At 43.8% G+C, this 17,512-nt stretch overlaps 1 protein-coding gene across 1 annotated transcript in view; it reads left to right on the forward strand.

Moving 5' to 3' along the window:
- The window catches only part of LOC112118350 (sorting nexin-30), a 59,238-nt gene extending 46,533 nt beyond the window's left edge, over window positions 1-12,705 (forward strand). Inside the window, exons 8-9 of the mRNA XM_024216617.3 lie at window positions 7,109-7,261; window positions 11,322-12,705. Of these exons, the coding sequence (XP_024072385.1) occupies window positions 7,109-7,261; window positions 11,322-11,381 (213 nt within the window). The 3' untranslated portion in view covers window positions 11,382-12,705. The remainder of the gene's footprint in view (window positions 1-7,108; window positions 7,262-11,321) is intronic.
- The last annotated feature ends 4,807 nt before the right edge of the window (window positions 12,706-17,512 follow it).

Raw genomic sequence — 17,512 nt, forward strand, 5'->3', positions numbered from 1 at the left:
TTTTTTTTTTTTTTTTTTTTTTTTTTTTTTATTTTGGGCTCTTAAGGACTAAACCTGCTACCAAATTCATTACACATTAATGAAGTACACTATAGAGAGCTATACAAAATCATCAGTGTCCATTGCTGCATAAATGGAATTCTAGACATGGTACAAATTCTACAGCCAAAATCCTAAAGTCCTAAGGTTACACTGAGTATGTAGGGTAGGGATTTATTCATACAACTTCCATTAGTGCTTAAATCATCTTGACTATCTAATGAAGAGTATCAACTGTATTTTTGATCAGTCTCAACTGGATACATGCTTCTACTTTCCTCATTCCACATATACTTAATGTCAAAGTTTGTCAGAGCAGCACATTTCTTCTTTCCCCATGATGGTATTTCTGCTGCCAGAATTAAAAGGCTTAAATCAATAGTTGGTTGAACTACCTCATTTTTAGGTTAATGAAAATTTAAAATACTGAAGCCTCTACTCCCGTCTTTAATTAGAACAAGATTACTGAAAGCATATGCATGTAAAAATTAATTTACAGCTGTCAGTTGGCTTCCTTGCAGTCGGTTAATATATTCAGGGGCCTTAAAAGGACACGTTGTAATTTAAGCCCAAAATTGGACCCAGTTTTATTCTCTTGCATTCACAAATTCAGAGAACACTCTTGTGATTTTTGCCTGCCCTGGCTATATGTTCGAGTTACTGTCCTCTACTGGACGCTCGCCCTTCTTGCCTGGCCTTCACGAGATGGAGCCTGTCTTCCAGGCTAAGCACCTCCGCTCCCATTGACTTCAACAGGAGCTGCAGGTGTTTGGCATCTCTGGAAGACCAAGGGTAAAACCTTGATCCCACCGAAATAAACAGAAGTTGACTTCAGTGGAGCCAGGTGCCCCTGAAAAATTATACACTGGTCCATTTATTATCTCCTCCTCTCCCGTCCCCCCCCCCCCCCCGGTCCATAATCTCTATCAGCCTACAGTTAATGGAGAACAGCTTTTCGGTCAGCCCATAGAGGTTATGACTGTGATCCTTGATGTAGAGCACACATAGCTTAGCTGGTGACCTTCGGTGTGTCCTCGCAACCAGGGATTTGTTATGGGACAGGGATTCTGAACCTCTGGGTTGCAAGACCCCCTAGTTGTTTCAGTGGAGTTTTGACAACCCTCCCTATTTCTCCCTTTCATTTAAGGGAAAAAAAGTGTATATAGCCCTTATGGTTTCAAAGATCCCTGCCTGAATCTATGGGCAGCCTGAAATAAAAGATCTGAGGCGCTAATTGTCACACTAACCTCCGGCACAGCGATGTCCATTCGGTGGCAATGGGGTTTGACTTTTTTTTTTTTTTTTTTTAGTATGCCTTGAAATTTGGTCAAGGTTGTCTCTTGTCTGTCTTGGGCCTGCCTACAGCTGCATCTTGCCCTTCCCTCAAGGGGTGTTAATCACATTTCACGGTATGCTCCCTGCACTGTTCATGGAGCGCGGCGGCAGGCTGGTATCCTTCACTCCTCTTCTTCCCCCTTTGGTGCATCTGTCCCTCTGGTGGGCTCAGACCCACGCACACATCAAAATGCTTGTTATTTATTGTGATATCTACAAGGCATTGTCTCAGTAGCTGGCAAAGGATTCTGGGGTTTGTGTATGGCCACTAAAAGAGAGAAGCACTGGAGCAAGAATTATCGTTACAAAAGAAATCCACTGAATTCCCCCAAAAACATGTGGGTTCACAAAATCAGAAGCCTGTTTTATTAAATGGCAACACTATAATCATGAAGTCCTCCAAGAGTCAGACTTGCTGTTGCTGTGAACAGTGAAAGTGGACAAGCCACATGTAACTGGGGAGACACTGATTGTGCCCTGTCTTAAACGTTCTGTTGGGATCTGCCAGTCAAGTCAACGCAGTTCCCATCTCCAGCGATGCAGTCTGAGAACAAATTCTTGATGTTGCTGCAGAAGTTTAGGAGCAAGTGTCTAGAACAATTCAGGAGAGCCAGTATTTCTCAACCCAACTGGATGAAATTACAGATGTGCCTTTTGCCTAACTCTTAAATTTGGTTTCAGAGTGAGGAGGATCCATACATAAGTACTCTGTTTTTCGGTATACTGACAGGTGGAGGAATTTCTTCAAAGCTTTCCAACAATCACTTCTAGCAGCTGGGTTGGATTGGCACGGTTAGGTTGGTAGCTTTGGCACCATCCGTGCAACTGTGACCAGAAAATGGCAGCCTTGTGATTATATAATCCAGTCTATTGCATCCCAGGCCATTTGGACACCTTGTTTAAATTACTGGGAAACTTCAGCAGCAAAGTGGATACTAGTGGGACTGAAAACAGTATTTGAGGCTGTAGAAGTTCAACACTGTAGCAAAGATAGCCAGGTGGCATGCCCTGGACTTCATATGATGAAATAGACCCTCTGCATCAACAGTTCCTCCTCTGAGTTCAAATGTGGCTTTCATGAAGCAAAGTTCTGAATCCCGTGCCTGAGCTCAGAATGCATGAGATCTCCTTGCTGACATGGCTCTGCTCTTGCAGAATATTTCACTGATCAGCACTGACTTGGTCTGAATGCTTCTCTCCAGGGAGGGACTGAATAGGATGTGGGTTCTCAACATAAGGGGTGCAAACAAGTGTAATGGGCTTGCAACTACCCTACCTTTCTGATATTGCTAAATGGGCAGGGCAGCCCTGGGGTATGGAAAAGGCTGAGAACCAGTTATAGGGGATTGTAAAAGTACTCCTGAAGCGTGTTGAAAGAGCTACATCTCAGGGGGCTTGTGAGCATTACTCAGGGTATGTCTACGCTGCGAAGTTGTCAACAAAACTTTTCTTTCACGGGTACTTAAAAAAATTTTTGCTGATGCAAGTGGCAGTGTGAACGCGGCTTTGTCAGCAGGAGCGCTCTCCTGCCGACAAAGCTAACGCTGCTCGCGGGGCTGGAAGTATTTTGTTGGCAAATGCATAGGCGCCCACTCCGGGGCTGGAGCACCCCCGGGGAAAAATTGGTGGGTGCTCTGCACCTACCAGCAGCCAAGCTCCCCGCGCTGCCCCAGCTCGCCTCCACCTCCTCCCCTCAGCACGCCGCGCCCCCACTTCTTCCTCTAGCTCCCAGCACTTACCACTGTGAAACAAGCTCCAGGAGGGAGCGGGGAAGAGCGGGAATGCACTCGCTCTGGGGAGGAGGCAGGGAAGGAGGTGGAATAGGGGCAGGGAAGGAGGTGGAGTTGGGGCAGGGTTGAATGCAGGCGGGGCAGGAGTGGAGTCAGGGCAGGGCCGGGGCCAGAGGTGGGTCAAGCACCCACCAGCAGAAGTTGGCGCTTATGGGCAAAAGTACTGACACAGAGCGTTTTACACAAGCTGACTTTTAGTGACGAGTCTTTTCACTAAAAGAAGCATGGTGTAGACAAGTCCTCAGTGTTTGAGAAGCAAAGTATTCTCCCCCTCTACCCCAACCTTTTTTTGTTTGTTTGTTTGTTCCCCCCACCCCTCCCAGAGGGGAAGCTGAAATGGGTTGTGATCTGCCCCTGGCCAGAGGGGGAAGTCACTGTCAGATGTGGTCTAAGCACAAGATTGGGAAACAGGAACTCCTGGAGTTCTAATCTCAGCTCTGTCAGCAGGCAAGCATTCTGCCTGCACAACCTCACAATAACTAGCGTATGTAGGCTCAGTGAATTCCGATAAGGAAAGCCTTCCTTGTAAGCTTCCGGAGGGGTTCAAACAGGTGACAAACATTTTGAAGTAACAGAAAATGCAATGTCTCCTTTGCTACTTAGAATGTAAGTGAGGGCTAGAAAATAAACACTTACAGGGCAGACGGAGATACTGTGCTTTCTTGCCCTGTGCTTATCAAAATACAGCACTACTTGATTGTAGGGTGGGTTAGACATTCCACAGTGATAAACTCATTTTCTTGATCAAATATTTAAACGTGTACAAAGAACTCCAACTTGGAGCAGGAGTTGGATTCAGAAATTATTTCCTGGACCGTCTCTACATAGGAGCTTGCCCTGGCTTAAATAAACCTTCCTTTTTCAAATGAATGTAGTCAAATCAGTACAAGTCAGTACGTAGACAAGGCCATTGGTAGTAGATTTTAAAGTAAAGTATTGCTTGATATTAAAATCCTAAAATATCATGATTACTAAGTGGCTTTTATATTGCTCCATAAATGGTAGACATATTTCAACAGTAAAACTGAGCCATTGGAATTCAGCTGAGTTGCTGCAGAATTAAATTTCCCTTTCCTTGCAGCTCTGTCTCCTGGTTCAGAAGGGGCATGGCTCTCCCTCGAGTATCAAACTCCAGTATAATCCTGGCAGTATCAGTTTAGAGGAAGCTGACAGATGTGAACCTCCTAAGATAGAAGCGTATCTTCCTGCAGGGACCAAAATGAGCCTCCTTGTTGGGACAATATTTCCATTTTGGTATCCTGAATATTGTACTCTGGAATGGTCATGGCTTATACTACACATCTTCAGGTGGGCTCTCACTGAAGTCAATGGTAAGATTCCCATTGCCTGCAGAGAACAGAGTTGGCCTAGCCAGCAATGAGTACGTCTGAGAATTTCAAACTTTGTCTCTTCATTAGTTGGCTAGTGCCTAGTGATCAGGTTGACGAGAGGCTGCTCTTCAGAGGAGCTGAGCACCCACATCTCCATTTGACTTCATTGGGAGTTTCCATCTCCTCTGAAAATTGGGCCTTTTGGCCCTTGTTCTGCCAGTTGCTGAAGTGATTAGCAAGTTAGGAGGTATTTCTATCTAGCTGCCTGAAGTATTTCTAATGTGCCTATTGCTGTAGCTGGCTTTTCTGGCTATATGCCCTCCTTCATTTCTGCATGCAAAGCCAGTTTTGTTGGGAGTGGTGTACACACAAGTCGCTGCAGTCTGTGATGCAAAGAATTTCCAATATAATTTATGCTCGTTTTTTAGTGCTGTTCCTGGGATCAGTGGACCTTAATGCAGATTGTGGAACCTGGAATGTTAAGGTCTTCAGTTACATCCCATTTACACTTAAAATGCTGCATTGGCGCAGCTGCAGCACTTCAATGAAGACGCACTCCCATCGGCGTAGTTAATCCAGATACGCAAGAGGCAGTAGCTATGTCAGCAGGAGAGATTCTCCTGTCGACCCAGCTCTGTCTACACTCGCGCTTAGGTCGGTATAACTACATCGCTCCAGGGTGTCGATTTTTCACATGCCTGCGATGTAGGTATATCGAAATAATTCTGTAGGGTAGACCAGTGATGAGCTCCCAAAATCCTAATAACCGGTTCCCTACCGGGTCCTCGGCAGCACTTTGGCGGCGGGGGGAGGGCCCTTCACTCGCTCCGGGTTTTCAGCAGCATTTCAGCGGCAGGTCCTTCACCCGGATCGAGTGAAGACCCCGCCGAAGTGCCGCTGAAGACCCGGTAGGGAACCGTGCGGTGAGTACAAGCCCCATGTGCCTGTCTTCCCGCCCCCCCCATCCGACCCCAACCCACTTACTGCCCCCCTCAGAACCATCAACCCCCCCCCCGCTCCTTGTCCCCTGAGTACCCCCTACCCAACTCTCCCTGCTCCCTGTCCCCTGACTGCCCCGACCCCATCCACCACCACCCTGACAGACCCCCTGGAACTCCCACGCCTACCCAACCCCTCCGCCCCTCCAACTGCTCCCTGCCCCTTATCCAACCCCTCTTCCCGGCCCCCTTACCATGCTGCTCAAAGCTGCAGAGCTGCCCAGAGCACTGGTGCCGCGGTTCACTGGGGCTCTGCGAAGGGGGGGGGAGCGGGGCAGGGGCAGGGCAGGGGCCGGGGCCGGGGGAGCCTTCCCAGCTGGGAGCTCAAGCGGGCCGGATGTGGTTTGCCCACCCGCTGGCCCCTTTACAACTGGTTCTACACCGGCTTCTAAATTTAACAACCGGTTCTTGCGAACCGGCTCCAGCTCACCGCTGGTGTAGACCTGCCCTCAGTCTCTTACATGTACAGTTTGTTCCATACTTGTGCCTTGTCTGGCCCTCAACTTCTGCCTTCGTAACTGCACATTACAAGTAGGCTGCTCTGTAGCATATCCAATGACCACAGATCCTGTAGATTGTACCTCTTAATCCACTGGTCACTAAGCAGACAGTATGTATGTACCCAGGATTCTTAGTTGCTGCTTATGGATATAGGCAGGAATACCATACATCTGGACTATTCATCTAGAGCTACATTCAGTATGTGTAGCCTCAAGGTATTAAAAGGAATATTTCAACAGACAATCCTTTTTTGAGAGTTCTTTAGGTTTTGTATGGCGGTATCGGACATGGAAAATCAAGGGGGGGCTTACCCTTTGTAAAGAGCTAACATTGCTGAGAAATAAGGTTGATCTCTTTTGAAGGAATTTTTCTTGTGAGGCTTAAGTGCTGTTTGTTTTACTTGTGTCAAATTCCCCTAGAACTTGCTTTCTATTGATGCTGTGTACACCAGTGCTTGCAGGGGCCCCATCTCCGCCCTCTTTGTCCTTTGTGCTAGGTGCAGAACAGACAAAGTTCCTGCCCCAAAGATCGCACGCTCAAACTCGAGAGAGAGGGTAGAGGAAAGGAAGCACTATTACCATTGCCCGGATGGGGAGCTGAGAGACAGTCTTTCCCAAGGCCACAGTCAGTCTGTGGCAGAGCCAGAAATTGACCCAAGATGTCCAGAATTCTAGTCTAGCGCTTAAAGCACAAGACCATCTTTCCACTCACTGTAGCTTGACTAAGCTTCCCTTGGCCTAGCGTTGTGCCTTGCTCCAACTAAAGCTTAGGGAGTGTGGAGACACACAAAGCAACCTACAGTTTCCCAGACTACTCCGGATGGTGTAAATTTGGGTGCAGGTGAGGATTTGGCTCTACCTGTTGCAGCCATTTTACCTGTTGCTCTTTTCCACTCCTTTCAGTAACTAAAAATGTCGTGTGTGAGGTAGAAGGTAAGAAGGTGGAAGGATGAAGTGACACCAATATATCTTTATTCATAATTTTTTGACCTATTTAACATGGTCTGGATAATTAAAATTTTATTTTAAATGAGGGGAGACACATGGTCGGGTGGGAGGAGGACCATTATTCCAAGTAGCCATTATCTTGCTGAAAAATCTGCTTCTTGCTTCAGGTGCCGGCAGAAGTTGAAAAATGTCAGGACCGAGTGGAATGCTTCAATGCTGACCTGAAAGCCGACATGGAGAGATGGCAGAACAACAAGCGCCAAGATTTTAGGCAGCTGCTTACGGGAATGGCCGATAAAAACATCCAATACTATGAGAAGGTATTGCCCTGAGCTTCAGCAGATGGTCTCATACAAATAATCCCTTTGAGTGACTTGCAGTCAGGGGTGGCTTTCAAAAATTGCAAACCCTGTGTTGTAGTAAGAACTAGCGCTCAGTGTGAGGACTTCACATCAGGTGTTTAAGGTTTTTCGGTTAGCTGTCGAATCAGTAAAGGCTCTTGATTAGCCTGTGGCTTCTACTGAAAGTTTCCGGTATTACCACTTCGTTATGGCTTGAGCTGTAAATCATTAGACAGTGGCTAAATGGAATAGGGGCAATGGAGTTACACAAGGGAAGGAATTAATCCAGTAATTGACATTTTCTACCGGATGGAGATTTTTTTTCCACCATCCCTTATGTTTTGCCCCTTTTTGTCTGGACTTGATGCTGCTAGACTTGTCTGACAAGCAGGAGCATGTGTACCAGGTGCTGCCTCTGCTGCCAGGTTAACTTGGTCCTGCAAATACTTACCGTTGAGCTTATTAGAGTAAGGAAGGAGTCTGTGCCCCCCTCCTGCTTCCAACTTTCACTGAGTCACTGGAGCAAGAGCCAAATATGCTACATGGTCCTATGGGAGGATTCCTTATATGTTAAGGAAATGGAGGTTGGGGAATAGCAATCTTAATTTTATCCTTGTGCATCATGATTAACTTTTGGCTACTTGATGTACTGGTTCTGAAATGCAATATTCTTTTTTCCCTGCAGCCTATGCTGCATGTGTAACATAATTTGCCACAGTAGACGGTCTCTTGTTATATAATATCATTGATGCATCTTCTATTATGAAATTACTATAAGGTGAATGTGGGTGCACAACTTTTTGAAAAATCACACTCAGAGTAGTTACCAATAGTTCATTGTTAAACTGGGATGATGTATCTAGCAGGGTCTGTCCTGAGTCCAGTACTAGTCAATATTTTAATCAGTGACTTGGATAATGGAGTGAAGAGTACATTTAAAATCTGTGGCTTTCACTAAACTCGAAGATATTGCAAGCACTTGAGGACAGGATTAGAATTCAAAGAGATGTTGATAAATTGGAGACTTGGTCTGTAATCAAGATGAAATTCAGTAAAGTCAACAAAGTACTTTGCTTAGGAAGGAAAAATCAAATGCACAAATGCAAAATGGGGAATAACTGGGTAGGCAGTAGTACTGCTGAAATGAATCTGGGGGTTGTAATGTATCACAAATTGAATATGATGCAGTTGCAAAACAAGCAAATATCATTCTGGGGTGTATTAACAGGCATGTGTAAGACATGGGAGATAATTGTCCTGCTCTGCTTGGCACTGCTGAGGCCTAAGCTGGAATACTGTGTCCAGTTCTGGGTGCCACGCTATAAGAAAGATATGACCAACAGGAGAGAATTCAGAGGAGAGCACCAAAAATGATAAGTTTAGAAAACCTGACCTCTGAGGAAAGGGTTAAAAAAAACTGGGCATGAGATAAAAGGACAGAGGGAGGACATACATCTTCAAATATGTTAAGTGCTGTTATAAAGAGGATGGTGATCGATTGTTCTCCATGTCCACTTAAAGGTAGGACAAGAAGTAACTGGCTTAATCTGCAGCAAGGGAGATTTAGATTCGATATCAGGAAAAACTTCCTTACTATAAAGATAGTTGAACAGGTTGTGGAATCCCTGTGTTTAGAGGCTTTAAAGAACAGGTTAGACAAACACCTATCAGGGATGGTCTAGGTATACTGGGTCCTGTCTCAGGACAGAGGGCTGGACTAGATGACCTCTCGAGGTCCCTTTCAGACCTGCATTTCTATGGTGGTTCATTATTTATTATTTGTATTACTGTAGCACATAGGAGCTCTTACAATATCTATGGTTCTTTACTTCATTCACTGCCCATCTTAGCAGTTGTGCCCTACGAGAGCACAAAAAAGGTATGAGATAATGTTGTTCGTTTAAATGCCATTGTAATCTATATGCATGAGGAGGGCAAAATTAGTTTTGGCACTTCTTGACTCGAAAGCTGAACCCCACAGCCTGAAGGAAGTTTTTTAATAGCATTTCCTAGGTTTGCTTTAAAGGAAAATGATTCTGTTGTCCAGTACTATTTAACTAGGCCCTACTCGAATGCTCTGTTCTGGGCAAGGTGTGCTACTGAAAGTGGGAGTTGCTGACAGGTGTGCGCTGAATGAGTATTTGGGTCTAAGTAATCATAAAAATAAGCCTGGAATGAAAACTACCTGTGTTGCTGCCCCCCGTTCGGTGGCATCTACCTATGTTTGTAGGGATTGGGGGTGGTCAGGTTAGTCAGAAGCCTGGAACCAGGGTCAGCGTCCGGTGTTGCACCACGGGTCAAAGCAGGAGCGAGTGTCGGGAGTAGGCTAGGAGGAGGGACCTGGAGTGAGTCAGGCAAGCAGGAACTGGGAGCAGTCTGGGATAAGGACGGCAGAAACAGCCTGGGAGGCAGGAACCAGGAGTCAGGCAAGTGGACCAGGGTCTGTAGTAGCAGCCAGCCAGGGATTCACCTGGTTGCTTGGACAACTTCCTGTGCCTCTTTCTAGCTCAAGTAGTGTGACCCAGCCACCGATTGGCTGGGACATCTCCCCCAGTCAGGAGCTTTGTGGGCAGGGCTCTTGGTGAAGGATCATAGGCCTCAAACTGAGGGTTCCCAGGCAGTGCTCAGAATGTTCTCCCCCCCCCCCCACCCCCCTGTTCCCTGCACTTCACCCAAACCAGTGGAGAAGGGGACTAGCGATATCAGCCTTGTGTTTAGTGCGTCTTTAAAATAAATGTCGTTTAAACTCACTGCTTTGTTACACCTTCCCCTTACTGGCTTTGCTCTGGTTTTCTCTTTCCCCCTCCCCCCATCCTCTACGCAATGTGTCTAATTCCCTACAAAGTATTCTCTAGCTCTTCTCTGACTTTCTTCTCTCTCAGAATTTGCGTCTCCATGTTGTACCTAACTCATTAGACAGATTCTCTCACACATGGGGCTTGAAAACGTTACCTGACATCAAGAGTTAGATTTCCCCTTCCCTACTCCCAAAGAGCTCACCCTGTTGGGGATTCACCTTGAAAATCTGGCATCACATTGGGAGCTACTGGGTGCTGAGCACCCTAAAAAACCTTGGCTCTTACTGAGATCCCTAGGTGGGAGTGGAGCTCTCTTGAAATTCTGGCCCCTAATAGCCAGAGGAGTGAGGTCCAACTTTTTAAAGGTACTTTGGCCTCGCAGCGCTGCGTGTTGCAATGCCCAAGTCTCATCTCAAACATTAATAAGATTAAGGCTCCTAAGTGCCTAAATCCCTCTTGAAATTGAGACTTAGGTTCCTAAATCCTTTGGGTGTTGCAATGTTAAACAAAGAAATGCCAAAATATCTTTAAAAGGCTGGGCCCAAGCCTGTTAGATCTGCATGAAAGATGTTGCCCTGGATGATGTTTCATTTGCATAAGAAACCCCAGATAATTGGATTCCTATCCAGAGGTGTCTCTGGATCCTAACTAGATACTCAGCATTTATTCTGCTAGACAAAGGCTTATTTGAACAGTGAACCCCTATAGGTGCCAGAAGGGAAGTAGGAGCAGTTTCTCTGTTATGTCTTTATCACTCTGCCCAGCCCTAGGGCATAGACCCAGTGTCTGTGTCTCTCTGCTTAGAGCTTTACCAAACCGCTAGTTGCTGTAGGCTGCTTCACAGCTGTTAGAAACCATCTTTGCCCTCAAAATAACATCTTACAAAGCCACTAGGGAGCCTTTCCTTGCCACAAGGAGCCTGAAGCTGTGCCCATTCATGCTTTCCAAATATTGTCTGGCGTCCTTTCAGTTTAACTTTGGAATTTCTGAAGTTTCTAATCATTTGGAATTTTTGATGACTAAAGTTCTTCGTGTCCCCCTTAACTCCAGCCTAGCAACTTCTTTTGTCTGGGAATTTAGAAAACTGTTTCTTAACTTCCTGTCTTTCGAGCTACTAAACTGATGGCTAACAGGACCACGCTTTGTGAGACCTCTTAACTTGCATGTCTGAGTGGTGGGACAAGAATGAGGAGGCTGTAGTATGTAATGTAGTCCTATTTGGTTTTTTTTTTTTTTTGCAGTGCCTTACGGCGTGGGAGTCAATTATACCACTATTACAAGACAAACCAGAGACCAAATAAGAAGCTCCATAGCCCACAGACTGCTCTACACAAGTGCACAGTACCACTAAACAACCTACTGGAGCTGTATGATGCACTACTTTGTTGAGAGTTACCTGAGAAATGCCAGCTATGCCTAGACTGGTACAGACCCATTGAAAAGCATTTGGACTTTTCCCTCTTTTTGTGTTAAGATGTTTCATCTTTTGAGTTACCGTAACGGTTCCTTCTCCAGCCTGTGGGGTGATCGTGGGCTTGATACACAGGGATCAAGTCGCTTCTTGATAAAGAAAACTTTACCTCTTTATTCCAGAAGGAACTAATGAGTGGAATACTAAAACGATGAAAATAAAACTCTAAACTGCAAGGTGCCAATATGACATCTTTATTACCATCCTCTTTGTTTGCTAAATAAGGGTTGATTCCCATGAAACAGTGCCCACCAACCCACCCTTCTTTTTTGTGTGTTTTGTTTTTTTTTCTTGATGGAGAGGGAATGGCCAGAAGTGGACACTTACTACAATTAGTTAACTCCCTGGATTAAGCAATTTTGGAGCTGAATCTTTGTGTGGGAGTTTGGGCTGGTCCTAGATTAGAACATACTGACACTTCTGCAGAAAGCTCATGATGCAAGCCTGAACTGTGGTTCATGTGTGTCATGCACTCTGTTCGTATTGAATATTTCATACTCATTTGTTTACCTTTGGTGATATGAAGTAATGTAAGTTGGCTGAAGCGCACATGTGACAGATTTGGGGATCAAAGGAGGACTGGCGTGCGTGGGGGTGGGGGTGAGTTTATGATGTAGCCTTACAAAGTGTGTGATGGGAACAAACACAAGTCTGTTAACCTTTTATCCCCAAAGCAAGCACAGACAGTTCTGTGATAGGATTCTTTGATCCATGCTTTCACTTGTTTTCAGACTATAAGCTAGATGGGAATCCCTCTGAATCTCCCTCTGGCCTTGATCATTTAAAACATACCCATCGTAGTAAGGATGGGTTCTTGCTTTTTGCCCTTTTTCTTTCACAGCAGCCAAAACCCCCAAAGAGTCAAGTGCTTGCTGACACCAGGCATCATTGTGCATGTGTGAAACTTGCCTTAAACATGTCAATGGCAGGTGATAGAGGCAATACCTTCTTTTCCCCATTATGTACATTTAGTGGTCATGCTTGTCTCTATTGATCCTCATTGAAAGGTCGTCTTAAGAGTTGCCCTTTTTAGGTATAAATCTATTTTCCTACCAGGTTTTGTCAACCTTATAGTCTGCAGAATCTTTTCCTTTCCGTATCCAGTCTCTCCAGTTCACCGCCTTTTTTGCTCTTTAGTACCTGCCAAAGGAAAGAGCACTGCCGAGATGGGTTACAGATACTTTGAATCTGTTAAAAGTCTTCGTTTGCTGCTTGACCAGCTTGTTTCCTCCCATAGGAACTCCAGGGTTTAATTATTTTGGCAAACAGGAGTGTAATATTCAGGATTCTAGGGTCAGCAAACAACTTTTTATTGTTTTATATCCTCTCATTTTCTACCAAAGCTATTGGAATGCTCAGTCGATCCCCGGCACCATTCTGGCAAGGAATCCAAAGTTTAATTAAAAAAAACAACAACTCAATTCTTATTTGTATCCCATTTACAAAGACCATGCAAATTCCATTTAATTTGTGGATTGTCCCCAGCTAAAATAAATGCTATAAAATATGAAGTTTCTTCAGGTTTGCATAGTCTGTTCAAACAACTATTACATAAAAGTTGTGGCTGTTAAATTATTAACATGGGAGAATCATAAAATTTGTCACGGTTAAGGCAGTTTTTCTACTTGACCATATCGCTTTCATTGATGTAGTTTTGTGATTCTAAACCTGCAGTTCCAATTTGTCAGCATACGTTTGCTGGGTGAAATCAGGGACCTGGCGTCAGGTGGTTGGTTGAAATTGCAGCATAGTAACAATATTGTGGTGTTAGAGCAAGGGAAGACTTTAGTAAGAAATGATTCTCTAACAATCTCTGATTATTTTTTTTTCCTCCCTTAAACCTTTGTCTTTTTGTCCTCTCTCCAATTGTTTGATATTAGGAATTGATAATTAAGGCCTATTTGATTTGCTGGGGCATATTGGATAGGAATTGCTCTGATTTGCATTCTGTGCTTTTTGTCATTAATTCATATAATTTAGCATATGAAAATGATAGAAAACAAAAGGTTTCATGTGGTGAAACCAGAGAATTGTTTAATCCCTTCGAATACAGTTTCTACCCTGTCAAATTGGTTAGGTTTTTGAACATAATTGTCTCTGAAACATCAGCATAAACCTAGGGTCAAGTAAACTTGTCTTCAGTCTTTCCTGTTCATTGGGGAAGTTGATTAGGGATTGAGAAATGACAGCTTTTTCTAGCACTGTTCTCTCACAGAATGATCAACTAAGCTGCATTTCTGCTGAGCATTAAAAAAAAAAAATTAAAAAAAAATGCACTTTTCCACAAGAGAACATTTGAAAAATGCAGTGGTTCTGTTTAGAGGGGAGTGAATTTAATCAGTTTCCTTTTTTCTTCTGAGTTCCCATGTTCATGCCTTTTGCCCTTCAGATTTAGTTAGAAAACTGAAGACCAGTCATCAGCTTGTAGTTCCAGGGGCTTGGTTCTTTAAGTACATTTGCCATTTCTCAGAAAATACATATTCTACAAGGTACTGTTAGCAAAGGACATTGCAGTATCAGGTAAGGATTGTCATGGGTAGCAGGGGAGCTTTTATAGTTTCACTTAAGGCATTTAAATATGGTAACAATTTCACCTTCTGCAACAGTGGTGGGGTTTCTGACTTTGACTCCAGTCAACATACACCTAATGTTTTACCTAATACTTACACTTAATGTTAACATTGTTCTGCTGTACAGTCTCTGAAGCCAGTTGATCTTTAAATCACTAATCAAGTGAATGAAGTGACTTCACGCCTTGTTTGTTGTCAAGCAAATGCCTTTTGCAGCTAAGCCATTAGAAAGCTGGCACTTTCTCTACAACCAACCAAATGAATGGCTTGGAAGGGTTCACTGTAAGTACACATGTATCTGGAACCCCTTAAGGGGGAGATATGTGGACTGCAAGTTTGGGTCACAGATCAGAGGGTGCAGGCCCTAGATCATGTTGCAGATTGGCTGTTGCTCTAGTGTGAAGCAGACACCACCTGCTGCCATGTTAAAGAACATAAATCATGGTTTAAATTAGAAGCAAGCTTTTGAAACGTGTTGCAAAAGGGGAGTTCTTGCCTGTAACTGCAGTCATAAGAGCAGGATACCGTGTGGTGGTTCCCTCTTAGACGCAACTAGCCTGTTGCTGAGTCTGTCTTAATGAACCCTCACAATATGAACCATGTGACAATGGTGGCAAGCCAGGTATTGTTCAGACTATGAAACATGAGATTTTGTGCAGCGTGTTAGTAGCACAGAGTAGCCCAACTGACTTACAAAATGACAGGTGCTTTCAGGGCTGAATTCAGTTGTCACAAGTGACTTGTTCCTGTTCATGCTGCATCAGATCCTACCCCTTTAAATGCAGGTTTAAAATTCTCTTGCAGTTCATGGTATATGTGTGGCTATCTCTTAGGGCCCATGTTTGGCAGTGTGTAAATAGTCTCACTAATTTGTGTGACTGTAGAAAAGCAAGCCTTTCACAAATACCGAGCAGAAATCCACTGAGAGTAACTTTGTTCCACTCTTTTTTTTCCCCTTTAATAGGTGTTTAAGCATCGTTCAGTACACCAATGGGCCTTTTTCTGTATATAGAGATTGATCTGGCTCAAAAATTGAGTCTCTCCAATATGGGGCCAAACTCTGATCAACCCAAACAGCAGATACGCACTCCGCAGAGATGAACTTTCTGTGGCTTGGGCCCATCCACAGCTTTAAAGCGTCTTGCATTTCCTTTTAACAAATCTTGCTCCACAGCTGCCCTGTGGTGCACACTGACCCAAGGCGTGTGCAATTTCTTGCTGTCTCTCCATCACTTCTGATAGGTGTGCAATTTGGAAAGTTGTGACTCTCTTGAAATGGCACCAGCACATCCAGGCAAGCACTGTTTAGCTCTGATTTTTATATATAATCTAAAAAGGGGTGTGTGTGTGTGTGTGTATGTATGTATGTATGTATGTATATTCTCTCATCAGGATTTCACTGATGCAATAAACTTGGGAGACTTAAGAAAACACAAAATGATGGCCTTCTCAAGTAATCATTTAAAACGAAAGCTCTCCAGGTCTGCTCCATTTCATAAAGCAGTCAGCTCTTTCCTTTACTACTGGTAGTTACCAGAGGGTAACTTGTGGTATGTTTATACTTAACACCAAAATGATTTTGTCAAGGAACTTATCAAAAAATGTGATGGTTGTGATAGAGGGAGGAAAGGAGGTGGAAAGAAAAAACAAAACTAGGAAAAGCTCAGCAAGGGTTTAGGTTGTGTGAATGTGCAGTTTATCCATCAACGAGTTACTGCATTGGCCTTTCACCTCTGGAAACATGGCTTCAAATATGGCTTCAGTGCCAAGTGCAACTTGATGGCCTCCATCACAAACCTTTGTCTGCATCACTAAACCACTGCACACACATTGGCATAAATGGAAGGCCCTATGGAGGGTCTACAGGTAGAACTGGCAGTGTTGTAGAGGGAGCTCTGTGGTGGTGTTTTTGCATAGCCTGTCCACACTTACTTACTTGTTTAGGACTTGGTCCTGCAAATAGTTACGTATGTGAAGGGTTCAGTTCAATTCAGTGGGACGATTTGTGTATGTTTGCAGGATTGGGGCCTTAATCCAGTTTACCCATTTAACTCAAGAAATGATGCAAAATTAAAAGAAAATGGGCTGCAGAATATTAAACGGAAACTTTGTCTTCAATGGGTGGTGCTTTTGACCCAGCGTTTGTGTGTGCAAAACTGTGGGCACAGATTCTGAGTTTTATTTAACAAGCTGTTTGATGTTCAGCCGCCTTAAACACTACAAGGTAGGGAGACAGCCTTCTTCCTTTTTGGGTTTAACCAGCTTTTTTTACTATAAACAATTGAAGGTCATTCGAGAAGGGAAATAACTTTTTTTTTTTTTTTTTAGGGGAAAAATTACTAGTATTTGCCAAATACATTTCTGATAATGTGAAACTGGGCACCTCCAGAATATTTTGGTCTTTTGGGGATATATGAAGGTTTAAATAAATATTGATATTTTAGATGTATTTTTGTCACTTTTTTTAAAAATTTTGGTTGGAAGGAATAATAGATCATTGATAAATACCTGCTCGACACTACAGTTTTGGCAGGAGGTATTTGATATATAGAAATAGTCACAATTAACAGTATTAGTTTTGGGTTAAGGCAGACAGTGCTTATCAAAATCATAGCTTTTTGAATAACTCCTTCTTGCTTAAACTATAACACCAAAAAAATATAAAAATCAAGGGTGCTTACGTCCTCCTGGCCCTGGATAGCTGAGGCCCTAAACCTACACTCAGTGGTACAGAGAGACACTTAGGTCAATAGTTGTCATGGGGACAAGGTTCTACCTACACCGATTGCAGGATCTGAGCCAGTCACCCACACAGCATACAACTAGGTGATGCTGGGTTTTGGTATGCAACCATGAATGATCTACAGTATTTCATCTCTTTTGTGGGTGGAGATTGGACAACATTGTCCTGTTCATTCTACTTCCTATGTGCCTGCACTCATGGCTCCCTTTAACATTCAGGGGAGTTTACGCCATGAGGCAAGTCGATGTTGCCATGAAATTTAACTTCTGCCAGCATATTTTTAGGAATTCATCCCTTTTGTCGCTCAGCGCATGACACCATGAATGGAAATGTTGCTGCCTAGGTGCCCAACCAGTGTACTGTATTTTTGACTTTTGTAAAATCGGTTTCTAGAAATTTTTTGTTTTTTCATACTCTGGTCATCCTCACATCTCCTCCCATACCAGGATAAACCAAAATGAAAGCTGTGAAGACTTGTCGTTGTGTGTGAATTAGCTAGTGGATGATGTACAGATTGGAGTGGTTTTTGTTTCCTACACTCCCACCAAATTTAACTTTTTTTTTTCTTTTCTTTTCTTTTCTTGTTAAGCTCACAGGATATTAAATGTCTTTGATTTCAGGTGCTGGCATGTTTCTGTTCCTTTTCAT

Source organism: Terrapene carolina, unplaced genomic scaffold (assembly GCF_002925995.2).
Source record: "Terrapene carolina triunguis isolate 2854851 unplaced genomic scaffold, T_m_triunguis-2.0 Scaffold35098, whole genome shotgun sequence".
Lineage (NCBI taxonomy): Eukaryota > Metazoa > Chordata > Testudines > Emydidae > Terrapene > Terrapene triunguis.